Raw genomic sequence first — 27,974 nt, 5'->3', positions numbered from 1 at the left:
TCTCCCCATTAATTGACTAAAAATAATTTATACATGTTGATTTACATATCTAAAATGAAAAAAACATGAATTCCTTAACATTGCAGTATATGTTTATTGCTGTTCAACCCTCCAATAGATGCCTATGTGTATAGCAAACATACATTGTGTTTAATTTACAAATCAGGATGGACTACTAGGATTAGTGGTATGTAGATTTGTTCTTTCATCGCGTGTGCACGCGTGCGGCTGCTCTTGACATCTCCTGCCGCTGATGTCATGGCGGGTGTTTCCTCCTTGTCCCGTTGACGCGCTGCCGTCCAGTCACACCCGGGATAAAGGACAAGGGTTATGGGGAACAGCTACCTTCGCACTTTTGAAAGTCGGAGGACCCACTCACATCAAATATTCTCCGGCTCCGCCATCTTTGTGTTGGTCCGACGGCGCATCGGCGCGCACATTTTGCGCCGACATTATCGATTACATTGACACATTGTCCCGGCCCTGATGCTGATTGTTTGTTTTTTTTCACCCCACTGTAGGAAGATGCCTCCAACATCACTATACTGGGTTTACTGCTGGAGTGCAGCTTACCGAAGAGTTTGTTAAACAATCCTCAGGTAAGTCTTCTGCCACTTTATCTTTTCCCTACAGATATGATTTTTTTATAAATCAAATTCTACATATACAAATGTGACACGGGCCAGAGTAGAATGGTAATGACAGTAGCAGCTTTGTAATGAAATGGCGTTTGAACATATAGAAAAGCTGTGCTGTATTTATTAGAATCTTTAAATATGATGTTTAAACCTGTGTAGTTCTTGAACTATATCAAACACAGAAAAATAAATAGCAAACTTAATAAAACACAATTAGACTGGTTGGATTAGTAGAGTGAAATTTCAAGGGGAAACAGTTATTGTGATGACAGACATGGAATGCTTCCTGGTTTGTTACTGCTCAGTCACATCCAAACATACATTCATAAAGATAACTTCTTTGGAGCAGGCGGCTAGCCAAAAAAAAATTGCACCGACAGCTGGCCTTGTCATCCGAGCACCTTCTGTTTTTTCCCAGCACCCCCAAGGAGGGTGAGATCTCTTGCCAGACTCGATTGCTTTCTCAAGAGACTCTTTAATTGACGCCAATGTCCCTCCAGCGTCGGATGTAAGAGTCGGCTGCAGGGACCCAATTCTCTCATCACGCAGTATTACGCAGTCTGGAGACACTCTTGCACTCTCTTGCGTGATTGTCCAAACTACGAAATTCAGCTCCTTTCCAAGACAAATACCCAGATGTGTAAAGAGTACTGATATATCCTACTCAAGTAGAAGTACTGCTACTTGATAGAAATTATTTAATTATTCCTTTCATTAAAATGCAAACCAATATAGATTCCCCATATACATCATATAATATCATAGTCCAAATAAAAGATTTTCATGTAAGTCAGTAAATAAGTCTTACATAAAATACTCAAGTACAAGTAAAAATTAGCTCAAGTAAATAGTACTGAAAGTCAAAGTACTCGTTACTTTCACCCCCCATGTTTATGTTTTGGTAATAAATCTTAACAAGGCAGAGACACAATCTTGCACAATTGGAACTTAATTTATTTTCCACAAAGCATAAAATAAAAGGTTTGTCAAAATGTACAGTTCTTTTTTTTAAATAAAATAACACTAATTGAATTCAATTCCAAATACGAAAAAATTCTCAGGCTTTAAGTATAGCTACATTTATGAACTCTAAACCTGAGAAAATAACCAGCTTTCATGCTGTTTTGGTACATTTAGTACATTACGTTTAATCTGATTAGTCGGCTCTGATGTGAAGCATTTGATTATCTGGTCATTTACATTTTTGTAGTTTCACAATGTGTGTTGATCATTTTAAAACAAAAAAAAATTTAACGGTTGGGTATAGAAATGTAACAAATTACTTCTTGCAAAATGTATTTGAGTACTAGGGCAGGATATCACTAGGTATCTCGCGATACAATATATCATGATTTTTTATTTTGTTTTATTCATTTTTTTCCACGATAATGATATTAACGCGATAATCGATATATCGTGGGAAACTTAATCTACGATACGTTTTGATATCTGTGTCACTGAAGAAAATCTGAGTTTATCTACTGAACTGAATCTATTTCACAAGAATTACAAAACATTGTCAATCAGTTTCACATGAATAATAACCAAGTAAAACTAAGCGTATACTGCACAGTGGCTCTTCTTAACACAAACATAACACAAGGACATGTGACTAGTTGTGTAAGTGTAAGTCAGTGTAAGTCTTTATTTTGTAAGGGAAGACTGATACAAAATATTCCTTCACCAAAATATTGTATAAATAAACTTTAAATCATTAAAACCAAAATGAATGCAGAAAATAGTCATTTCAGTGCTAGTATTATCAACTTCTCTGTAAACATGGACATATCAGTGCTGCTTAACAAGCAGAATGAACTTGTTTTATGAAAACTGGAACATTTCACTGCATATGAAAAATAAACATTCCAGTCAGTGCATTACCCTGGCATCGATGGTCTCGTCCACAACAACACACAACTTTTCCCACGGATCTTCTGTAGCTCTGATGAGATGTTCAAATGTTCTGAGCAGGTGAAGCTGCTCAGAGCGCTGCTGCTCTACACGAGAAACGGACGGAGTTTCACAGGCACATTAAAGTTAGGCAGGCTCTGGTGGGCTCTGTATTTAGGAGTCAGTGATGGTTTGCGTAGTTTTTTTTGGCATTTTAGACGGGGTTTCAGGTGGTTTAGGCGGTGTTTAATGCAGCCATGACGGGAGAGGGAGGGCGGTGCATCTAATCAGTGCTCCCCAGAAACACTTCCCCATGAAAAAAATGTTCCTTGCTTCACGGTGACTCATTTCATGCCGATTCTGTCCATTTGATTCTGTCTGCAATTCTGTTCACGCGGATTTTATAGGGCACTATACTTACCTTGTGTAATAAAGGAAAAAATAATTAATTTATTGTCGGTATTTGGTGCCTGTGAATTGACAACGTACCGCAAGACGAAACCTTGCAACATATCGTCATATCGATATTTTGGCACACCCTTATTAAGTACAAGTAAAATTACTCATTTAGAAATATACTCAAAGTACAGCTTTCCATAAAAGCAACTCAGTTACAGTAACGTCAATACTTGTAATCCATTACTTTCACTTCTGCAAATACCTGCTACTTATTTCACCTTAATATCTCAAAGACAACAGAGAAATGGCCTCTGTGCCTTAGGAGAAGTTCTCAGTAGTCTCACTTTCAGGGGATTAGTTTTGCTGTTGCAGGCTTAGAGCCCCCGGTGGCTCCAGGCCAGGGTGTCTATCTGCAGCTTGTCAAGTGGTGATTCCCCCTCTGTGCAAACCTGGTTTTACAGGGAGATTTGCACTCTCGCGGCCCGATGTCAGCTTCAAGAGGGTGTTAGCCACCGGGTGGACATAAAAGATAGAAAGGGGAGGAGGGTTAGTAGAGAAGATTAAAAAGTCCACACTTCACAAGGTGTTTTTTTTTTTTTAAAGTGAAAATGAAATGAGACACAGGCCAAGATCTTGAGACAGTTTTCCTTATTACCACAAACAAAGGGGATGGCTGTTCTCTTTAAAACCTTACTTTTCCATATTATCTTTATTTGTGAACATCCTTTAAAAAACTTTGTGAAAGTTACAATTAGTTTTCTAGAGCTGTAGAGGATGCTGTATTATTATTTTCTTTCTTTTTTTTTTAAATCTTAAAGAACAGCAGAACTTTTAAGTACATTTAAACTTTCTTCCAGAGATAATTTGGATTGTGTTTAGTGGAATTGTACAGAATTTTCATCCCATGAATAGTCAAATATACAGCATACATTGTGCTTTTTATATAATATTTAGCAGGAAAGAAAACAGTTTGGATAAAGCCGGTATTCAATGTGTTTCTTACCACATGGTGTGTGCTGGGGTTTGGTTCAATTACATTTTTCAATTACATCTTCAGTTATCCATGTTCAATTACAACTTAGCTATGATTACAGTGACCGCCATTTCCTCACTACAATTATTAGTTTTACATTACAATTACGTTCTCAATTACTAAAGTTCAGTTACAATGATTCACAATTACTGAGCCTGAAACCCCATAAAATGTAACTTTCCACTTGTGTTAGCTTTCTCCTAGCATCTCCTGTGATGGATTGGTTTTGACCGTTAAATCAGCTGTAAAGTACACTAACAAATATTATCTGTCGTCTATTTTGCATCTTATCTCTTGGTTACCTTGTCAGGCATCCTATTCAATTAAAATTATGGTATTAATATTTTTGGTGTGGTTGTCTGAGCCTTTTTTCTGTCAATGTACCAGAGTTATATATTTTTAATGGTAATATGATCCTAAAGAAAACCTGAGACAGGTAGTGGGAAAAGTTGATATTAAACATATTTTATTAATTGTTAACTACGTATGCGTAAGCCTTAGAACTGTAACATGGTTCCACCGGTTTGTGTTTAATTACATTGTAATTGACAGTTTTTATAGAATTTTCATACTAATTACAGTTACAAAGTCAATTATCTGAACTCAATTACAATTCAATTATGATCACAACAGCAAAAGATCTTTTCAATTACAATTATAATTACGCCATAATTGTAAGTAATTATGAATGACATGATTACAATTAGTGACCCCAACCCTTGTCTGTGCTAAAGTTTCTTTATTTTCAATCCGCACCTGGTTTCCGTGCTTCCCCATGTTCTAAAACAGGAACGTGACTGTTTTTTTACTTCTCTTGTCTTATCTCAGGGGTCCTGCTTCCAGAGCAAGGAGCGCCTCATTCTGCAGTTCAATCTGTCAGCGCGCGGTGACCGGCCAGCTGACCTGGACAAGCTCAAACCATACATTATTGAGCACATTCTGGTACTACTGGTAGCCCCCAGTGCTGAGCAGGCTGCCTTAGGTGGGTGTCCGGGACTACTCGCATTAGGAGTCTGTTCAATGTGGGAATGCAAGATGGTTTTCCACAGTCACTGTGTTTGACGTTTCTTTCATAAATAATGTTTGCTTGTGGAAAAGTGTCTGTGCATTTTCAGCCCTGTTTGAAATGATTTAGAAATCATAACAACATTAGATTGAACATCATTAATGTCAAATGGTTTGGTTAGTTTGTTGTGACACCAAGTAAAGGTCAGGTCCTTTTCACTAATAGTTGGGGGGCAAGGCAAATTTATTTGTATAGTGCATTTCATACACAAGGCAACTCGATGTGCTTTACATGATACATTCAAGAGCTTAAAATCAATAAGAAGATTTAAAATCATCAGTAAAATCATCAACAAACACATGACATCAACAACATGACCAAAAATCTCTCTCTCAATCATACGCAGTAGAGAAAAATAGTGCCTTTAACTTTAATTTAAAAATGTTCACATCTGATGCTGACTTCAGCTTTGCTGGCAGTTTGTTCCACTTCTTTGCAGCATAACAACTAAAAGCAGCATCACCATGTTTACTGTGAGCGCTGGGCTCCACTATCTGACCTGTGTCCATAGATCTGAGAGACCTGCTGGGTTCATACCTGACTAACATCTCACTGATGTATTCTGGACCAAACCCATTCACAGATTTATACACCAGCAGCAGAACTTTAAAGTCTATTCTGAGGCTGACTGGGAGCCAGAGTAAAGACTTTAAAACTGGAGTAATGTGCTCTGACCTCTTTGTTCTGGTTAAGACCTGAGCTGCAGCGTTCTGAACCAGCTGTAGCTGTTTGATGATCTTTTGCGGGATTCTTGTCAGAAGACCATTACAATAGTCCAGTCTGATAATCAGGACATAATGTTACCGCCAGGTTTGAACTGTGAGATGTGACGTTCATTTGGCCAACTGCTCACACACTGACATCTGTACAAAACAAATATAAGATATAAGCAATTCAAACTATTTTCATTGACAAGTTAATTTAAAACTGTACTGGTACAATGTACATGAGCCATTGTTGCTAATTTTCTGTTTTTCTTCAAACAGGTGAAACAAAAATAGGAGTTTATTTTGTGAATTCTGGAGGAAAGAAGCTGTTTGTAAAGGTAAGTTTGTAAAGCTTTCTGCTTTTTTTTTTTTAGTTAATCATTTTAGTCCTGATAAGCAACTGTTTATTTTCTTCAGGATGTGCAGATGCTTTCAGAAGTGGAGGCCAGCCTGAGCTTTAACCAGGTTCTCCTGAAACCAGAATCCAAAAACTTTACTCAAGTGGCCACACTGGCATGCAGTGGTGAGTATTTACATTCTCTACTCTGTTAATATCATGATGTGTTTGTTGTTTGGCCACATGTTGTAGTGAAAGTGATCATTGATGGGACTCATTGTTGTTTCAGGGTCATTGGCTGGCCATGGAGCTAAATGCTCAAGTCATATCAGTTTGAACATCATGGAAAACAGAACGACTTCCAATTTCCCCGGGCTACCTATTACACACAGGTAACATTGATAATAGACCAAACTCATCTAGTGTTTCAGATATATGGAACTGTATACACCAGGGGTGTCAAACTCATTTTAGTCCAAGGGCCAAAAACGGACCAGTTTGATCACAAGCATCAACAATATCTAAGCAATAAGTGACAAATACTTAAACATCCTTTGATTTATTTACCGTAATTTTCGGGCTATAAAGCGTACCGCTATATGGCAGCATTCCAATAATTTAGCCATTTTCTAAGAAGAAATCATAAAAAGGCCTCGTCGTCACATTGGCCGCTCTCTATTGGCTGATGGAAATGCCCTTCAGACGACTCGGCCAATCAGAACGGACAGGTAGGCGGGTTGCTAGACTCCTGTTCGCTTTAACGGAGATTTCTGTGTTTCAATTAAGGCCGAATCAGATACTCTGAAGGGCCGGATTTGGCACCCGTGGCTTGAGTTTGACACGTATGGTGTACACTTTTTACATTTGATGATGACTATTTGTGGCAATTTTTTCTTTAATCATAATAAAAATAATAATAGTTTTGTGCATTAGTGATATATTTCTGGTATTTCTGTCTACAGATGGACCTCAGGAGAAGTGTCTAGCCTCTTCCATTTGAAGCAGAGCAATGCGAACCAGGTGGAGCTTTGGCTCACCAACCCGTATTTCCTGCCCCTCACTGTGCTGAATGCCAGTCTTTCAAAGAAGCTCCACAGAGTACTGAAGGTATGCGGTGCTGCATGGTTTGATGACCAGTAGGGGCTGCTGTCGCAAATGCAGACCTATTGCATGTCCACAGCTCCAATCTGACCTGAAATGTTTAACAGTTGGACGTGATCAGGCTCATGTAGTTTCCACTGTGATGATAAACTTTAACAAAGGAACTCTGCTGCCCCCTGTCGTTCAGGTGATGAACTTCGGTAGTCCACTGAGCGTTCCCCAGGGCTGCTGGCACATCCTCTCTCTCCAGTTGCTCAGTGGGGCTCAGCCTGTCAACCAAGTGTTCACGCTTAGTTTGGACACCAGCCTTGGTACAGCTGTGCACGTTCCACTTCACTTCTACACAAACCCCTCCAAGGTAAGATGAGTTGGAGTTTGGCCAAATTAAGGATTTGTGTAGATTCCAAGGTAATCTGTATATTTAACGTGTCTGCTCTCAGGGAGGTGTGGTGTTTGAAGTTGAGCGGGAGTGTGGACGTCCCTGCCCTCTTAGGATTTCTGAATCAGGTAAAAATTCAGAAAAGTGCTTTTCTTCTTTGTGGATTTAGAAGCGTTGATAATGTATGAAAGTGTTTTAGTCAAGATCACACTATTCCAAGACCAGAATGCACTGAGACGGAGGCTACGAGACTACAAACTCAATGAGTATATACTGCCTACTATATACAATATGTATGATTGGGATGATGACTGTTCCCACTGAAGTGTACTTCCAAGTTTCCCAAGATGCATTTCGAACCTACGACAAAAACCTGAAGCACATTGAGGCTAAATATCTGTTAATTTGCCACCTTTGAAAGTTCTGAAAACATTTTTTATGATAAAGTGACCAAAGTAGAACATGAACATCTGGTCATTTGATCCATAAATCATGCATATACACATTTCATGCCAACATTTCCGAGATTTTCGGAAAGTCGCGATTGTGCTACTGAAAAAACTATAGGTTAACTTCGTAACAAGAGTCCTATTTACAAAAGCTTTAAAAAACTAATGGAAGACAAAAAGAGATGCTTTTGTTTTGAAAAGGGAATGTTTGACTTTTAGCCTGAAACCAGTCCCAGAACCATTTTACGTTCTGCTCACAATGCATCTTGGGGCAGTTGAGTATGACTAGTTTGCCCACCATGCATACACACACCTTGGTATTTCTTATGTACTCGATCTTAGCATACGATCTAATGTGAACACTCTATGTACTAATTTTGAGTCAGACTTAGAATGAGTAGTACGTTCGTATGACATTTCTGACACAGCCCAAGACTTTTGGTAGTTGAGATCGAGTCAAGACCAAAACTATAATTATTTTAGAAAACCATGACAAGGTTTAGTCAAATATCATTCTCTCTTTAATTTTAGTTTTCTTTTAAATACACTTGACAGACAAAAACAACGTGTCCCTTTCAAACATGTGTCCCTTTCAACATGCATGAATCTCAAATCTTGGCAAATTTGTTCAACTAAATTATTTCTTGTATGTATTTAAAAGCCACTGATGTTTCAAGTTATGGTGTTTTTGTCTGGTGAATGAGGCCTAAAGTAAGTGTTCAGTTATTAATCAGATGGACTGAAACATAAGGTACTCAAATATTCCTAAGCATGGCAGAACAATCAGTGAATGTCTAATTACAACATTAATTCATCAGGAACACGTGCTTCTCTTTACCATCACATTAAGGAATTTGCAGAATAGCAGATCAGTGCCGGTCTCGACTGGTCTTGACATAAATTCCAAGACAAAACTGAATCAAATGTTCTTGAATCTGAGTCGAAAACCAAGATCTTCATAATGTGGTCTGGAGTACTACAAAACTAATATATAGCAGCTATGTAATTGATTATATGTATTGATGTCCTCTCAGGCCACTCAGAATGGCAGCGCTCTCTCCTCCCTGATGTTTTCACATCACCTTGGGCTGTTGACAGCAAACTGGCAGCTGAGCTTTTTTCTCGTTGGCAGAACCACAAAGACGAGCTGCCTTGCAAGTAAATCTTGGAGCACCATCAGTGCAAATGTATACCTTGATCGTCTTTGTTAAAAACAATTGTCTTTGCTCCTTGTTCTTCTCAGGTGGCCTCGGCTTCCTGTACAGAATCCTTCTCCCCTTGACTTTGATGCTACTCCTGTTAATGAAAGCAAGGTGAAATGTAATCATATGCATCTATGTATAATAAACACATAGTTTTTTTGTGCCAAACTTTAACATGTTTTTGTTTAGGTGAAAACGTTTGTGCTGAAGAATCCTACATCTTCAGTAGTTTCTGTTGAGATCCAAGTCCTCTCCTCGTATCCCGCTCCTCTGGAGGTTCTGGACCTGCTCACTGAATGGTATGCTCTACTGTCAAGCTGAAGTTCACTGAAAATGTTTGAGGTACAGCTGTTTAAAGCCATGACTCTGACATTTCCTTTGCTTTTTGTGTTTTTAGGTACGACATCAACTCTTTCTCCATCAACATCAGCACAAGAGAGTTTTCTTTGTTGTCTTCACCTCCGAAGGTAACATTGGCCAGTTCTTTATAACAACGAGCACATTTCCTCTTTTCAGTCTTGATTGTGTTGATTTTTTAAAACATTTTTTTGTCATCTGCCTGTTTGTGTGTAGTTGGATGAAGTGATGGACGATGTATTGGGAGAAGGTGTTGTGCGTCTGCTGCTTCAGCCATGGGAGTCCAGAGAGGTTACCGTGGTCTTCACTCCCACTGAACACAAACCTGTGACTAGCATTCTTATCATCAGGTAGACATTATCAACTTTATACACACTGATTTGTTCATTTCTTTCTGGCAGACATTAGCAAAGGCCTAATACGACTAACCCTAATTATGACTTTAATGTCAAACTCCTAAGACTTTAATCTTGAAATATTACTTTAATTTTTATAAAATTACAATTTTATTAACATATGATTATTCTCATAAAATGATATTGATATATATATGGAATCATTGTCGATATCAGATGGGGACACCCTTAACTCTTATATATATATTGACAGTTACAATGCACAATAGTAGGCTGCAGAACTTGGCATTTGCTTTGTAGTTGACTCATCTTCCAGCCAGCAGCATCTAAATACTTTCAGTGACAGCTTAAGTGTAACCTAAGCTGTTTTAGCAGCAGTTAAGCGCTCAACCTAAGAACCTATATGAACACAGTGAATCACAGTATTCAGATGACACGTTGACTGAATTAAAACTGTTTTGCTGGTGGCCTAAAATTGGACATTCCATGTTCTGTAATAGATACAAAAAGCTGTGACTGTAATTAGTGAGAAATGGCATGCAGCCTTGTCTCTATCTTTTGATTCTGTTGTTAATTTTCCCTTTAACCCTTAACTCCATGTGTTGTCCAGGAACAACCTGACGGTGTTTGACTTGGTGACAGTACAGGGCCACGGGGCCAAAGAGCTGCTCAAAGTCGAAGGCAAATTTCCTGGTCCCGGCGCCTCTTTACGTTTTAACGTCCCTCAGTCGACTCTCATGGAGTGTAGAGATGGTGAGTTGGAAAATTTCCTGAGGCTTTCGAGTGTTTCATTATTTTCTCTTAATTCCTACTTTTATGGTGTGTTACAGGTGTTATAGTTAATATTGTATCTCGCCCATAGGTGTGCGCACCAATAAGCCTCTGTTCACCATTAAGAAAAGCTTTAAGGTGGAGAATGCAGGAGAGCTTCCTCTGACGGTCATGTCCATGAACATTAATGGTTACAGTTGTCAGGGCTTTGGTTTCGAAGTGTTGCAGTGTCATTCCTTCAGACTGGATCACAACACTTCCTCTGAGATCACCATTGCGTGAGTAAAAGTTAATTACCTTTGTTACACATTCTGTACTGTTATAAAAAGGAAAAGCATTCTGCAGTATCTCTGATACAAATGGAACTCACATGTTTTTAACTTGAGTGAACTCTGTTTTCTCTTTAGTCTGTTAGAGTTACGCTCCCTGTCTTTGTTCATTTTCCCAGTTTCACCCCAGACTTCACCTCATCCTGGGTGATACGGGACCTCACTCTGGTGACATCACGAGGCACCTCTTTCCCCTTCACACTCAACGTTACTCTGCCGCACCACATGCTGCCGCTCTGTGCCCAGGTGGTTCCTGGTCCCAGCTGGGAGGAAACATTCTGGATGGTGACGCTCATATTCACATGGTGAGTGTTTTAACTTTTGACTGACTTCAATAATTGTTGGGCAGTTTATATTCAGGTGATGTTTTTTTAAATCACATTACGTGTTTGACAATGCCTTAGCTACATGTTTGCTCTGCTGTTAGCTGGATAAAAACATGTAACTTTGTAGTTTGGCTGATTCCTAGGGGATATCTAGTTTTGCACTGACCTATAAGTGGCTAGGAATGACAGTGTGATTGTAGTTCAGATTTCCAAGGAAAAAAAAATATACAGATATCTTGAAAGGAAATATTAATTTAAACGAAGCACTTACGAATACTGAACTTTCGTTGTTGTTTAGCACGCAATTTGCTGGAACAGAGTTTCTTATATGTTTGAATCATATTACCACGATACAATACACAGTTTGAGCAAAAAAATAAAAAAAAAATATTGCAATTAGCAATGAAAGTCAGGCAATTAATTCAGATTAAAACTTTTATTTGTTTGGCACTAATGTTTGTTTGTTTTTTTTGTTGTTTTTCTTGCAGTTTATCTTTGTTTGGAGTGTGTTTGATGGCCTTCCATCAAGCCCAGTATATCCTGACAGAGTTCTCCTCACCCACCATTAGAAGCAACCATAACTCTGTTTTGTCCCGGGACAACAATTCTGTCAATAACATCACCCCAAATGGAGTAAAGTATGTCCCATAGTTTATTAGATTTAATAAACTATGAAATTTCAAAGCTTTAAACCCCTAAGTGTCACATTTGTGTGTTTTTTTTCTTTCAGTAAATTAAAAGGGAGTTGTAAGACCTACGTGGACACTGGCCACGCGTCCGACAAAGGTAAGGGGCGTGGCTCTCCAGCCTTGGCCAGCAGCCCTGCACCTCGTCCTCAGTCTTCTAAGAAAAGCTCCTCAACAACACCGTCCCAACAGCAGAAGAAGCAAAGAGTTTCACTCTATTACACCAAATATAAACACAGCTCATCCCCGGCTGCAACGGTCACAATGGATGAAGAGCTTGAGGATGCCACAGATGTCCCTATGACCCCGGACCCTGATGTCTGCAACAACAACCAGCCATCTTTTATCAGTGAGATGGAGAACAAGATGCCCATGGACTATAAGGAAGAAGTCCAGAGCGTGATGGAAGACCGAGCTCCAGCAGCAGTTATGTTTCCCATGGAAATGTGTGCTGGTTTCTCAAATGATGCCCCACTGGTTCCTGGACCTCGACCAGGCATTTTAGTTTGTAACCCTGTAGACACGAGCTGCACTGAGCCCTATGCTGAGAAGATGGAGAAAAGGGACAGTTCTGAACCTGAGGTAATGCAAACTCAATAAATGTATAATTTATTTTCACATTTACATCTTGCTGACTTGTGAAATCCTCCTTTTGTTTTTCTGTCCTTCAGAGAGAAGATGGCAAAAGCCAGAAAAAGAAAGCACTAAGCATTGAGACTGGCACTGCACCAGGGAATAACAAGGGAAAGAGGAGCCGCCGGAAGACTGAAAATATCTCCAGGTAGTGAACATAGGGCTGGGCGATATGCCTAAAAAGTGTCACGATATACTGTGTTTCATATCAGTCCATATCGATAATTATTGATTCGTTTTTTTTAACCTGTTTAAAATAAGGACCAGAAGAAAAAAATCCAAATTTAAGTAATTAATTATAAATGTAATCTTTAAGATTTAAAAAGTGCTCAACAAAACTATCTAAAAAAAATAAATAAATAAAAAACCTATATTAAAAAGATAGTGTTAAATGTACAAATACAGACATTAAAAAAATGCTTAATCAAACAAAATGTGCAACACAAGTTTGTAAATAATAAATCAGTGCACACCTGAGGTAGAACTAACATCTCTGACATCAAACGAACAACAGGGTATGTATTAAGAAAATATTATGGGTGCAATTTTGGCATTTATTTCCTCATGAATAATTAAATTCTTTTCTTAAAAAAACGCACTTAAAGAACAAATAACTGTGTTTTTACTGTTTAATATAAACAGCTGCTGCTGAATATTGTTTATTTTATATCTGATAATACGTCACATACATTTATAGTTGATAATTATCTCTCTAATTTCCTATAATTAAACCAGATCAAGTTTGATGAGTTAATCATTAATTACTGAGAGCAGTACTAACGGGATATTTAGGTGTAATAATCACAATAGTTACATTACTGTCTAATGGGACCAGCTTTGTCCTGTGAACACGTGAAATATAATTAAAAAATATTGTGTTTCACAAGTTGGGACGTATTAATGGTGTCGTTAGTTTTAGGCTAAACATTTATTTCACACACGTGACATGTTAGCTTTTATCCTTCCATGCAGGTGTTAAATCTTACCATAAGAAAATCAATGGCTCTTTGTGGTTTGATGACAGTAAGCTGTAGACTTTGTCTGTTCCTTTCATGAAGAGGTTAGCATTTGCTCTTAGAGTCTTAGCCCAGTGTTATGTGTCGGTGGGTTAGCTTAGCTTAGCATGCTTTAGTCTAGTTTCCAGTTCATAATTGTTGCTGGCAGCGTGCATCTCTGTCAACATGGTTGCCGGAGCTTTGGGTGGATCTGACGGAGGAACTTGTACGGCTTTAACTATGTAGTGGTTTATGATGTACTGGTGCACAGCAGCTTCAGATAGGCTGTGACGAGCAGGTGTGTGTGGGGGGGTGTGTTGCGCAGCGATAGCAGGAGGGGGAGCCACAGCGCGCACTGATCGCGGCCTTTGCTCATGTCATTATCTCAGGTGGTGAAACAAAAAACTACTACTGTACACAGCTACTTAGGAGCGACTCAAGCTTTTCCTCTGCCGACATCCTCCAGAATGCTTTGCGGTGCTGGGTCAGGGGTTGTTTCTGGGTTAATGGACTTCAGTGAAATTATAGAACATTCTATCGCACATAATTTCTATGGATATTGATTATATCTCTATATGTTACTGTTTTTATCACCCAGGCCTAAGTGAACTCTCATTTCACTGGTAGTTAAATGACCCAAGACCTGTGAGTGTCCCCAAGCATTAATGAATGTTAACTTTTGTGTGTGTGTAGTGCTCCTGAGCATAACTTGATCATGATGCTAGAGAGGGAAAAAGAACCCGACAAATCAGGCGATCGTTCTGAAAATGGACCTCACAGCAGAAACCGCTGTTGTAACGGCTCCAAATCAGAGGTGCTAAAGCCTGGACAAAGTCCTGAGAGTGCCCTCAAGCAGAATGGTGCGTATGGTTTGAATGCATCCCCTTCGTTTTATTTGAGCTCATTTTGTATTTACTGTAAACCTTTCCATTGCAGGTGTTTGTCCTTCTCGTGCTCGGAGAAAGTGTGCTGCAGAGCGACGTGTAGGCGGACCATGTGAGTCAGGATCGGACTCAGGCAGCTCGTCAGGAAGTGTGAGAGCCAGCAGGGGCAGCTGGGGCAGCTGGAGCAGCACCAGCAGCATAGAGGGAGACAAGGACCCCAGTGCCCAGACACACGCCGCCAACGCCTCAGCTAGAAAAAGTACAAAGTGCTCGTTATTCACCTTATCTCTAGTGTTTTTTTTTAATTTTTTTTTAGAGATAAGCGGACATGAATAGACTTAAATTTTCAACTGTTTGGGCTGTGTTTTGACTGTTTCTGTTGGCTTTCTAGGGGACTCAATGCAGTACAATGTCCATCCAGCAGAGAGAGACTGCTACCAAAACATGAATGCAAATTACAAAGCTCTAAGGTATGTTCAGTAGATCAGTCAATCTGTGACGGAAAAACACATTCTAAAGGAATCTTAGATCACTTTTTGGTTTTTACTTCCTAAATCAAATTAATTATTTTTATTTAAAGCGGTGTTTCTCAAATGGGGGTATGTGTGCCCCCAGGATTACGCAATGGCACTGCAGAGGGTACTTGAGATAGCGAAAGTGGAAAATTTACAAATGAAAAAAAATAAAAATACAGGGTTTTATAATGTTTATTTTTTAGTTAAAAATGATAATCATAATAATGATGATGAAAATGATCTAGATTAGAACATAAACTGAAAATAGAAGAGTCAGTCTTGGTCCCACAAAATGTGGGAAATGATAAACAATTCTATTCAGGAGGCACAAAATTCCACTTATTTACTGAATTAGATTCTTTAAAATATTATCACTCATTCATTCCATCATTATGCTCTATAGCAGTGGTTCCAAACCTTTTTTTGTCTCTTGTACCCCTTGAGCCTTTTTGTCATACCATGAGTACCCCCTCACTCATACGTATTCATGACTCTCCAAAAGTAGAACATAACACAACTGAATGTTTAACGCAAGTCATTTTATTTAATTGAACAATTAATATTCAGGCTTATTTAACTAAAATTAAACATAAAATTATGTTGCCTTCAAGGCAATAAAAATTATAAATATAAGAAATTATATTATAGTGAACGTTTGTAGTATTAATACTAATATATTATGATTATATTGCTATTAAAGAAAAATTGTAAAGTTGAAATTAGAAAAAAAATAAGAATAATAAGTAATATAAATAAATAAATACAAAAATAATTAACCTGTCGGTGTTATAAGTTTTATGACATTTACCACAAATGGAGCTTCTTTGAATATGTCCCCTTTAAACAGGCATTTAAACTTTAAAAACAAGTCATAACGCACACGTACCATTTTATTGACGGATTTGTGAAATGACTGAGAATATTTTTTATTATCTTAAATTCTTAATTTTTCCACTTACCCCCTGCAATGTGCTCACATACCCCTAGAGGTACGCGTACCCCTGGTTGGGAAATACTGGTCTATACCATAGTATTCTGTGCAAAATGTTGTAATCAGACAAAGGGAGTACTCGAGCAAAAACAGTTTGAGAACCACTGACTTAAAGAATAATGGCACGTTCACACTAAACGCGTCGAAAGCGTCAGGTTTACATAGACAATATATGGTGGACGCGATTCTAGGAGCGTTGAAAGGTTCCACTGCAAGTCCCGCGCCTCCTGTGTAGCGCGTTTTGAGATTTCAAACTTTTGACGTGCGTCCGGCACCTCCGACGCAGCCGACGCTGGAGTTGGGATTGTTGAACTTTTGGGGCATAACGCAGCACGTCGACCAATCAGGAGCATTCCCCAACAATGACGTATTCAGAATAATGGAAAAAAAAACACTAACCGGAGACAGTTGGACAAGCGCTCTTCTGCTGGAATAGATCCCCTGTAGTTGGTGTTCTGGTAGGAGATGTGAGCGTTGATGCAGGTTGTCAAACTGGGCACGGGAGAGACGGAAGTAGCGCTGAAAGTGACTCTCGTCCGAGCGCAGCTCTGGTGAATACAGAAATGGCGCCGAGGTGCAAATAAAGCCAAGCCAGTCTCTGGATAATGTAGAGCTGATGAACGAGAGTCGGAGGGGGCGTGGTCAGCAAGGAACGTTAAACTTTATTCTCTATTCACCCACACTTCTCTATAGCACTCTGACGTCACAGTGCACACACTGAGTCACACCAACTGGAAACACAGCCTTCTCAACATAATGTTCTCCACCATATCACAGTCACTGGGTGAATTATAACATAACTGATCGCCACAATATCATCCATTGTATGAACAACACCTGCAACAGAGAAGCCCCTCCCCATAACACACTCTCTTCCCAACTTGTTTGGACACGCATCCAGAGCGTCTTCAACGCTGGTGACAAGCGTCTGCGTGAGGCACGATTTTGACGCCCGAAACGTATATGGAGTGAACGCAGCATTACACTTTATTTTTGCAGCTACCATTCTGTGGAGGTTGTAATCTTTGTTTTATCCTTTGTAGCACCAACAGTTTGTATCGTAAAGACATGTGTCAAAGCGCTGACCCAACAGCATCAAGCTTCAACCCAAGTTTTGCAGCAGTGGCTGCAGGAATGGAAAGAAACACAGGTAAGCAGTTGAGCAATAGTGTGTATGTGTAAAAAAAAAAACGTCTCCTGAGGCATTTATTTGACCACTGATGTCTAATACACTCCTCACACCCTCCCCAGAGCTGACAGGTCAGTATCTGCCTGCAGAGACGTGGTCGGCTCCATTCATCCCACTCAACAACAAGTTCAGATACAACGCCGCTGAAGCTCTGCCCTACATCCCACAGCCACCAGCACCAGCCCCAGTCCCCTACAACACGTAAGACAACAGCAACATTTGCCTTTGACAACCTTACACTGACCAAGTACGACGGTATTAAGCCAAGTATTTAGACGGAGACCTGATGATAAAGCTTCGTATAAGTGCTTAATTTGGCCTAATTGTTGTATTTATTATATATAAATCAAATTTTGCCCCGTAGTGGCCAAAGAAATGTCTATAAACACTAAAAAGTTGTTGGCTCATTTTGTATTTTGAGTAAAACTTAACTTAGACATAAGGCTAACATTACTCTGTCATTAGCAAGAATAAGGTGTCATGAAGGCTGTCATTAAGTGTTGTTCACTAAATTATGACACCTGTTGAGCTATGTTGGCATTTTTGGGTTAGGTGGAGGGATCTAGTGGGGTTAGGGTTACGAACGACACTTAATGACAGGTTAATGACACTTTATTCATGTTAATGACAGGTGTCATGTTTTAATAATGACAACATAATGTCAGCCTTACCAAGACAAGTGTTACATTATTTTGCTTAAACGTTCGAATAATTAATTAGTTTTGTTAATGGGAGTTTTTCGCCATAAAAATTGAAACAATTTTCACTTCATGTCAGTTCAACCTTCACTTAACGGATATCTGGTTGTGCTCCATAATTATAACATGAATGTGTACTAATTTAACCCCTTTCACACTAACAAGAATGACTTTACTTTGATGGCCTCTTTGATCCTCATGGCGGCGTTATTTTAACTCTTGAGTGGAATTGGTGAACACCAAGAGCGTCTCCAGTACTCCCGTGAGTTTCTCCTGATGTTGCGTTACTCGGATGTGGCAATCATGGACCCCGACGCAGCAATTCCCGCAGAGATCATCCGGACAACAAGCCAGAGCGCAGCATCCACGCAGAAAGGGTCGAGACGAAGAGGAAAACGTGGAGGTGTACGTCAAAGAATGAAAAGGCAAGGTCTTTCCAACACAGGCATCGTGTACTAACCGTCCCAGAGGATTCCTGCTCACAGGCCGACTCTGATGGACCACAGCGACCACAACAGAAAAATGTCCTTGCTGTGAATTATATTTGGGACCGTGACAGTTCTGGAGCATAAACCCACTATTTAACATGACCGTTAACTTGGTTCAAGTCTGCCAACCATCGCCCAACCAGAGATACAAGCTGAGTGAACGTCACTTACTGCCTGGTCAGGAGAGTTCATCAGAACCTCTCTCAACTGAGTCTGGAACATGTTTAAAAATGCATGTATTGATATAAATAGATGTACACAGCATGTCTGTCCATCTGACCAGTACAGTCCAGTACACATTCTACTGTAGGATGGTGATGCAGAGGGCCAACTAGGGATAGACTGATATGGATTTTTTTAGGGCCAATACCATTTTTTTTCCCCCTATCAGCCATAGCCGATGACCGATACGAAATGCAAATTTTGTTCAGCCAATATTTAAAGCCGATACTACTTTTGCATCATAAAACTTACACAATGATGATAACAAATGTTACGAGTCTCAATTTTTTTAAAAGGAACATTTATTGAATTTAACAAAGGTGAGTAAAAAAAAGTTTAACAAATAATTAAAACAGGTGATGTAGAACAAAAACAAAATATTTCTGCTCTCTGTAAATAATGCAGATTGGCGAACGCAGCAGCCCGCACGTAAAAAATGCAAAAATCGGCCGATAATATCAACCGGCTGATGTATCAGTCTGTCACTAGTGAAACGACCCATACATCCTGACTAGGGCCGGGCCATATGGACCAAAACTCATGTCTCGATATTTTTTGTCAATATGCAATATAAATCTCGATAATATTAATTCCAATGAAGTCTGAACAGAAAGACAATTCTGGGTTAAATTTGCTGATGCAAAATGCCACACAGGCTCATTTATTAACAAACACTTACACAATATGTGCCGCTTTAGTCTTTTTTTCCTATGGGACAGCACGTGTGAGTGAGTTCTGTAGTGTGGCTTGTTTAGATGAAGGTCTGGGTTAGGACACACTCAGTGATCATCAAACTGAGCTTCACATGTTCTGAGAAATAGGGAAAGCAGTGACTCCTAAAACAAGTATTTGAAAACAAAATAAGCTGTAAAAAATTCCACATTGATATAGATGATTATTGTCATTTTCTGTGTAGCTGAAATAGAAAACTCAATATATCATGAATCTCGATATATCACCCAGCTCTAGTTCTGACTGACATGCCAGAGCTAACACTCTTTTAAAAAGATTGATACGATTTTATGGAAAAAGAATGCCCTGGAGGAGTCGTGTTCTGAAATCCTGAGCGCAACATTTTTGTCTTTTTCATTCTTTTGTTAATTTTTTTTTCTCCACATGGCTGCTTATTTTTGAAAATCATTCCTTCTCCTTTGCTCAGGAAAAGTGCTGCTCAGCTGACTCAGCGTTTCTCAGAAAGATGATCTTTTGTTTGCAGAAAGCTTTGGATTGTGTGACTGGTTTACAGGCTAAAAACACCCCACTAATCCACACACATGCTAACTGTGCATGGTGCTTTGTGTTGCTGTACATTGTTCAGGCCTTTTAACAAACACATTTAACGTTGATTGCACTTGAAAATGCTGAAGTTGTGTGTCTAGACAGTTAAGGGGGCGTGAGCGTTTGTTTAATGATGTTTGAATATTTTTTCTCTCCTCTTGTAGGTTAGCCTGGAGTGGAACCAAAAGTCCCCAAACTTACCGTGAGGAGCCCAATTACATCGGTACAATGACATCATCATCATCATCATCATTCTTTGACATGATAATAATAATAATATGATGCCCTTCATTGCTCAGTGTGTGCGTGCTCTAACATGTTTGCAGGTAACGGAACCTTTCCATGTGGCTTTGCCAGTCAGGATGGTCCCAGTGTGCCCACCAATCAGAGCGCTTGGGTAGAGGAGCAGCCGCATGAATCGCCCACCACCTGGGACAGAGCTGCTTGTGTGGGCAGCAAGGTAGTCATGCACAGTGACCTGTGTGACTCAGTAGATGTGAACGTGGATCTCAAACCTAATGGATAAACTTGTGATCAAAGTTGAAGGGCTGCATCTTAACTTTCAATTAAATTCCATCCACTTTTTTTTACCAAAACGTTATGGATGCACTCAAAACAAACATAAGTACCGGTAGTCAGATTAGTTTTCCCTCATCCTGTTCATCCCAGTGCCAGCATAGGGACACTGGCCCTCATTCAGCAAATCTGGGTTCACATTGTGTCGTACGACAGGACCAACGTGTGATTCATGAAACATTCATATCTGACCAATCCCTGTGCACAAATGATCGGGTGTTGATAAATACCGAATTTGATCTTCATTTACATGTTACGCCCTTAAATCTTCTGGTTCCGAGGCGCCGCCCACTGAAGTCAAACACTGACAAAGAAATAACCCAAAGTTGGGGCCCAAACTAAAAATGAAGAAGTTGCATAAAGAAAATTTAGTTTATATCCCAAGAAAGAGTTATATTTGTACTATAGATTAAAACAGAGATCAGATTTTTTATTTACGTTCCCACAAGCAGTTAGGGATAAATGAAAATAGTAAAATAAAAATAAAAATATATATATATATGTGTATTTTTTTTGGGATTTCAAGAGACTGTCACCCAAGACACAATGCATATATGAGACTAATCATTTGTGATGTGAACAGTCTACGTACGTAGCTCAAAGCTGATGATTAGAGAGAACTGAGGCGTATGCTGAGTAGTTCACTGAAGGACCAAACATGTTTGAGCCCAAAACCCAGACAAGCTTTTTTCCAATCTTGAGTGGCTGGCACCAGATAGAATGTATAGCAGATTTTATACTTTATTGTATATTCTGAGAGAGTATGTGGATTTGTATTAGTGGACTAGGTTTCAGTTTCCTATGTGATGTAGTTCCTGAGATATTGGAAGCTGAAAATGGAAGAATAATAAGGCCGAGCGAAAATTGACACATACACTCCTCACTAAATTGGCCATATGTCAAAAAGTTCATCCAATTAAACTAAAAATGTACAGCGTGCCAATTGAATTATTAAGAACCAATTGGTGAAAATGTCTGAAATGACAGCAGCCTTAAAGCTCCAGTATGTAAGTTTTTTTTTTTTGGCATCATTTTGTCAAAAATACATAATCATCTTTGAGCATATTGTAATCCAAAGTGTTGAGTGGACAGTGAATCTCTTGCCCTTCTCCTGGCCCTGTAAATGAGGTTTATAAATCCAGGAGCGTGACGTTGGATGTCAGCCAATCAGAGATCTTTCTACAAACACGTGTGCTGTTTTGGGCGTTACTATTGGCTGATCAACTAAAGTCAGGCGCGTTCACATGCCATCGGTAGTAAGTTCAGTAAAAGTCTAATTGTGTAAGTTACAGCAAAACTCTCCATAGCGGCGCGAGGCACAACTGTTACACGGCAAATCAAGAGTAAAAAGGCAGACCGAGGTGAAGAAACAACAGTTTAAAGGCACGAGCATACTCGGGAGGAACGAACCGCTTTGACTCCTCATGGATCCCTATGACTGTACAGGGTCCGCCACACGTACTGGTGTCAGAGAGAGTGAGAACAGACGGGATACCGCGCATGTAAACCTTAGAGAAACGTATTCAAGGTGAAATATTTTACAGTGTGGATACGGAGTGATGGTTGTCACTGTGCCAGTCTCTAAAACTCCACAAAAAAATCTCCAATAACACAAGATAAAGTCCCTACATTTGGCACTATGTCTCTATTGAGAAAAGCATTCATAAAGACACCGGTAAGGGAGGCTAAGTGTTGGTTTCGGTTTCAAAACGGAGCAGAGAGAGAATTCTACAAACTGCAGCTTTAAGTACAAAATGTGTAGGTAGGGTAGTGTGCTGGGTAAAAATCACACAATTCTCTTTATGTGCTTAGTTTAAATCCAAATTATTGCTCGATTAACCCTGGTTTATTATTCTGTTTAGTTTTGTTATCAAAAGCTGCACTTAATGTGTGGAATAATGACACAACGTAGAGCAGCAGAATAGCTTTAGTTGGTGGAGGACATTTGGTTGTGGAGCAGAAAGGTTAGTGTCTGTGAGCAGAGGAACTACCGATAGAAGCCGGCGTCCCCTCAGGGAGCAGATGACCTTGGAGCTCAGGGACTAAATGTCAGAGTTCTGCCTCTATCAGACACTTTAGGTCAGAGTCCTGATGAGTGCACATGGCTACGTGGTAGTGAGCTCATCTCCTCGTCTCCTTGTCCTCCACAGCCGTACTTCTCTGGGACTCGCAGCCTGTCTCCCGTGTCCAGCCTGTTTGGATCCATCTGGACGCCTCAGATCGAGCCCTACCAGAATCACTTCCAGCCGGAGCGGTCGGCCCCCATCTCCCCCGTCTCCCCCATCGCCCCATTCACACCCCCCCACTCCCTTTTCACCCGGGAACCAGAGGGAAGCTGTGCTCCGAGCCAATACTTCAACCCGTTCGGCCCGCACATGAACCTGGACATCTGGACCTCTTCGTCCAACCGCAGCTCCAACTCACAGCTCTCCAATGACTCCGGCTACTGCGGAGACGTTTGAAAAGTCTAAAATGTTGACCCGAATATCAGCAAACAAATAAAACCTGTAAATGAAAGGAAATAAACATGAATGTTATTTTACCAATATTGGAAAAATGTGAATATTTCTTTTCTTTTATGTTCCCATTTTCAAAAGTTAAATGTTGTAAAAGGTTACGCATTTGTATATTTTTCTAGGTGTTTTGATCCACGAAAATTAAAACAAACTTTTGTACTTCATTGACATCCGTCTTTTTTAATTACTGATCATGTTTAAATGGGTTTTTAATAAGTTTAAAGTTGTATAATGACTGAATCAGTGAACTAGTTCATTATTGTTGCAAATAAATGAGCACACAAGGATTTGACTAATGAGATTAGATTGTAATTTTTAAGTTAAACAGGTTGAAATGTTTAACAAACTGCTAAAATCTTATCAAATTCCCTCCAGTTTTACTGTTGATAGAGACATAATGGCAAATGGTAAAAACTGGCTGTAAATGCTATCATTTGTCTAATTTTAGCCAATAACTTGTACCAACTAAATCTGAGGGTCAATCCTAAACCTAAAATTATTACTTACCCAAGTTATAATCCTAACTTTTAACCCCTCCAACCTTTTCTAAATAGGTCCGACAATTTTCCTGTTTTTAATATCCGTCCTGTTCTCTATAGCTTTTCTTTATATTATTTGCAAATTCCCCGAGAGGAACTTTTTCTTGGTCTATAGGACAGAGCTCCTAGGTGATCTTCTGTTGATAGAACATACTATGTTGTCCCCTAACAATAACTCTAACCCCAAATTAAATGTTGTAATAAGTAATAACTTGTTTTCATTTCAAACACATTTGAAAGTAGTGTTTACAGCACAAAAAGAATGTGGAAGTCGTGGCACACACAAAAAGTGAAACTATGGTTTTCTTGCAGGGGCACGTTTCACAATGTGTATTAACTAGTTTGATGACGTGCTTCACAGCAGAAAGTCTTGTTGCAAATGAAACAAGTGTCCGTCTTCTGTGTGCTGGGATAGTAAAAGCAGATCTTGTAGGTACGAGGAGAACATGCAAATAGTGGCATTAAACCCACATCAACACTACACTTACACCATTAGCAGTGCTTTTTAAAGGCACTGCTAACCTCTCAGTGGACACATTATGTAGCACCTTAAAGTCCTAGCATGTTTGTTAGTTGTTTTAATCAATTATCGATCACTTTGGTTCCAGGCTGGTGTCCTGACAAGGGAGTACCATCACGTTTAACGTCTCAACACTACTGCATACAAGATGAGCGGTAAAATGACACCAATAATCAATAATTGCAGTAAAAGTAATATACAGACGCACCAGGTAAACATTTATTATTTAGTAATTGTATAAAATCTCTTGATTTGCGTCCCAGATTTGGGTTACATTTCAGTGAGCCAGTGAGCATGTGCTCAGTGATGCAGTGATTCTGCTCAATACCTGGGTGTGGTCTATCCTATCCAGGTGTGGTCTATCCTATCCAGGTGTGGTCTATCCTATCGAGGTGTGGTCTATCCTATCCAGATGTGGTCTATCCTATCCAGGTGTGGTCTATCCTATCCAGATGTGGTCTATCCAGATGCTGCTCAGACACTCCATGAGGGTCACCAACCTTTCTGAAACAGAGTTACTTCAAAGGTACTGAATAATTTGAAGAGCTACCGGTTTGATATATACATTTTTAAAATACACATTTTTCACAGTTTCACTTTAATTGAGAGGAAAACCAACAGTAACTTGAAAAGGTAGGACTCTTTTTTTATTTTTCTTAATTCAAGAACTTGTTTCATTTTCATTATTTCATTGGAAATCATTGTTTCTATTTTACTAGCCTCCAAAACATGTCACATTTTTACAAATTAACAATTTTGTTAAATTTTACAAAAATCCACTTTTTAAAAGCAAAATTCCATCTGCAACACTCAAATTTTGTCACAATGTTCCAGTGAAAATAAACATTTAAAGATGGTTAATTTAATACAAAAACCTGCAGCAGTATGTAACTCTACTAAGGCTCTGACTACATTTATCACCTGTGAGCTTGAAGCCTGGGAAGTAAATCATATTTTAGACAAAGCTCATTGGTTACTGACGCTCCCGTTAGAAACAGGCCTGAGGGCCCTCTTGTGGTACATGTGGGCTACCTGGTGCCTGCGTTCACCGTGTTGGTGACCCCTGCCTTAGACTGTGTGGACAATAAAAGGTTCCAATGTTTCACATGATGTCACATGTCCCCATGCTTTAAATGTCTGGAGTCACGCTGTGGGAGCATGTCATTGGAGCTGAGCACATCATTCCAGTATTTATCTACATGTCACTAAGAGGTGAATCACATCCTACTGGCCGCCATCCATAACTTCATCAACTCTATGCTGAGGAGGTGTGTCTCTTAGAGCAGGGGTTCTCAACTGGTCTCACCCTGAGACCCACATTTTTCCACGGCCATTAAATCACGACCCACATTTTTCGAAAATAACTGTTGAAAACAGACATTCTCTCGTTTTAATCAATACATTTTCCTGTGCAAAATGCATTTCACAGCATGTCTGTCAAAACAAAAGTTTCTTTCAAAATAAAAGACAAGTCCAACATGAGAGACTAAATATTTATTTATTTTTGACCAGCTGTACGCGACCCACTGAGTACAGGTCCGCGACCCACTTTTGGGTCCCGACCCACCAGTTGAGAATCCCTGTCTTAGAGAGAAGAACATGGAAACAGTAACACACAATACTGTATACAAGAGAGTGGGTTTATACAACATGACCCCACCATGTCATTACTTTATGAATTCCACTATTGATCTGTAAAAACTAATCAATAACAAAATAAACTTTGATTGATTTAATATATGATTTTCGAAAAAAAACTCAAATGATACGTTTATATTTTTGGGTATAATTATTAAATTATTATATATTATTAAATATATGATATAAATCATATTTATAATAAGAATATGTTAAATATAAACGTGAAGAATAGATAAAATATTATAATTAATAATAAATATTAAATAAGGATATAAAATCATTGAATCTATACATCATATATAATATATAAACATATATAAAATATTATTTATAATAATAACGGTTGATTTAATTCAATTAAACAGTATGTATATAGCGATATACCAAAAAACAACAATAAGTCATCTCATAGAACTCGTCACCAAATATATAGTTAATAATAATAATGATTTCATATTATTGAGGATAATTAAACACAGACTTTTCTTCTTCCTGAAATGAGTGCAGCAGGAAGTTTGGTTGAGATCATGTGACCCTGATTGATGCAGGTTTAATGGTATCTGGATATCTACATGAACGTAGAGACCACGTGATCCAAACTGATTCTACTTTAGACTTTTTTCTCACATCAAAAACACAAAGACCTACTCAGAGACTCACACCAAAGTGTGTGTTTCACATCACACTGTATCTTTAAAACAAGTCATTTCATACTGTACACTATACCTATTCATACTGTACATAGACTGTCCTCATTTAACCAGTAGCTTGTTTATCTCTAAAGTGTTCACCAGTCTGAACACTGGAAAAATGAATCATGCATCAGTTGTTTCATTTCAGCTCGGTTAACATTTAAAACCTGTGTGTGTGTGTGTGTGTGTGTGTGTGTGTGTGTGTGTGTGTGTGTGTGTGTGTGTGTGTGTGTGTGTGTGTGTGTGTGTGTGTGTGTGTGTTCATGCGCTCGTGTGCCTAAAAGTGCATATAATTCATTGTCAGACTCTGAAGTGCAGACATATTGCTGTTATTGATCTTCAGTCCTAAGATAAACACAGAAGCCAGGATACTGATGACAGGCAGGCCTCAGGAGTCAGGCTGTCCTAAAGAACACACACACACACACACACACACACACACACACACACACACACACACACACACACACACACACCACTCCACAAAATCAGTGTAACCTCCTCCATCCATGTCAAGGCAAAGAGCAGCATGTAAAGAAAGAACATTGAGGAAAAAATACAACATTGGTAATAATAATAGAAAGTGTCTATTCATACGGTTGCCGTACGGACAACACCCGGTGCTATTGGTACGTTTACCAATGTACACGTACGTAGGGTTAGGGTTAGGTTATAACCCTATATCGCAACAGTTTTTAGGGTTAGGTTTACTGTTAGGTTTAGTCTTAGCCATGTAACCTAAACTGGCCAAATAGGGGCGTTGCATATGGATAGAATGTCGGTATATTGATACGGCAACCGTACAGATAGCCACTGCATTAATAATAATAATAATAATACACACCCACGCAGAAAAACAAGGATGTGAAGTAAACTGAATAACAAGATGCAAATGAATGATAGTGTTGAATGCTTATGTATAAAAATTAAAAAGATGAATGAAATAAAGTATATATACAGTATAAATACATAAACAGATTTATACTCTGAGTAGATGTAAAAGAGTGATTATAGTCTCACCCACTGTATAAGTCTCACCATTAGGGATGTAACGATTAATCATAAGGCAATTAAAAATCGATTCATAGGTATCACGGTTGATATCGATTTTCTCTGAAAATTGAATCGCAGTACTGTTTTTAACCAGCGCTATCCACAAGTGTAGGCGGTGGGCGGAGTCTGCTAATACTTTCTTTCTGGCCGCCTTCTACTCTTAAATATGTTAATAAATGATTAATTAACCCTTTAGCATCGACAGAATATCTGTAATATTACTTGAATATCTGTAAAAGTCCGGTTTTTCTATTAGCTCTGTCTGCTAGCATAGCTTCTCTTCTTTGCTGCAAGGATATCTGCATGCCAACCGACCACTGTGTTACCAGCGCCCTCTGCTGGTCCAAACAAATATGACGTAAATCAGTGTAATCACGGTTTTTTTTTTTTTAAAGTCCAATTGTTAAGGCACAAAATACATTTTCAGTTGCACTTTTAAAAAGAAAAAGAACTATTATGCAGTTTTGCATTGTTTATTTTAGAACCAGAATTTAAATTAATAGGCTTCATTTTCATTT

At 39.0% G+C, this 27,974-nt stretch overlaps 1 protein-coding gene across 1 annotated transcript in view; it reads left to right on the top strand.

Annotated features, from left to right (window-relative positions):
• Nucleotides 1-23,046, top strand: part of tmem131l (transmembrane 131 like) — a 41,968-nt gene extending 18,922 nt beyond the window's left edge. The window contains exons 8-34 of the mRNA XM_028445312.1: nt 522-599; nt 4,789-4,942; nt 6,013-6,071; nt 6,151-6,256; nt 6,360-6,462; nt 7,033-7,177; nt 7,359-7,529; nt 7,612-7,678; nt 9,034-9,157; nt 9,243-9,312; nt 9,391-9,500; nt 9,599-9,668; nt 9,775-9,908; nt 10,525-10,667; nt 10,777-10,963; nt 11,134-11,319; nt 11,829-11,978; nt 12,071-12,608; nt 12,698-12,807; nt 14,348-14,514; nt 14,591-14,797; nt 14,930-15,008; nt 17,088-17,194; nt 17,296-17,434; nt 20,084-20,142; nt 20,246-20,379; nt 22,646-23,046. Coding sequence (XP_028301113.1) covers nt 522-599; nt 4,789-4,942; nt 6,013-6,071; nt 6,151-6,256; nt 6,360-6,462; nt 7,033-7,177; nt 7,359-7,529; nt 7,612-7,678; nt 9,034-9,157; nt 9,243-9,312; nt 9,391-9,500; nt 9,599-9,668; nt 9,775-9,908; nt 10,525-10,667; nt 10,777-10,963; nt 11,134-11,319; nt 11,829-11,978; nt 12,071-12,608; nt 12,698-12,807; nt 14,348-14,514; nt 14,591-14,797; nt 14,930-15,008; nt 17,088-17,194; nt 17,296-17,434; nt 20,084-20,142; nt 20,246-20,379; nt 22,646-22,957 — 3,909 coding nt within the window. The 3' untranslated portion in view covers nt 22,958-23,046. The remainder of the gene's footprint in view (nt 1-521; nt 600-4,788; nt 4,943-6,012; nt 6,072-6,150; nt 6,257-6,359; nt 6,463-7,032; nt 7,178-7,358; nt 7,530-7,611; nt 7,679-9,033; nt 9,158-9,242; nt 9,313-9,390; nt 9,501-9,598; nt 9,669-9,774; nt 9,909-10,524; nt 10,668-10,776; nt 10,964-11,133; nt 11,320-11,828; nt 11,979-12,070; nt 12,609-12,697; nt 12,808-14,347; nt 14,515-14,590; nt 14,798-14,929; nt 15,009-17,087; nt 17,195-17,295; nt 17,435-20,083; nt 20,143-20,245; nt 20,380-22,645) is intronic.
• Nucleotides 23,047-27,974: the final 4,928 nt, after the last annotated feature.

This window comes from Gouania willdenowi, chromosome 1 (genome assembly GCF_900634775.1).
Source record: "Gouania willdenowi chromosome 1, fGouWil2.1, whole genome shotgun sequence".
In the NCBI taxonomy this organism is placed as follows: Eukaryota; Metazoa; Chordata; class Actinopteri; order Blenniiformes; family Gobiesocidae; genus Gouania; species Gouania willdenowi.
Note: the sequence above shows the minus strand (reverse complement) of the source record. Positions and strands in the feature narration are given on the sequence as shown.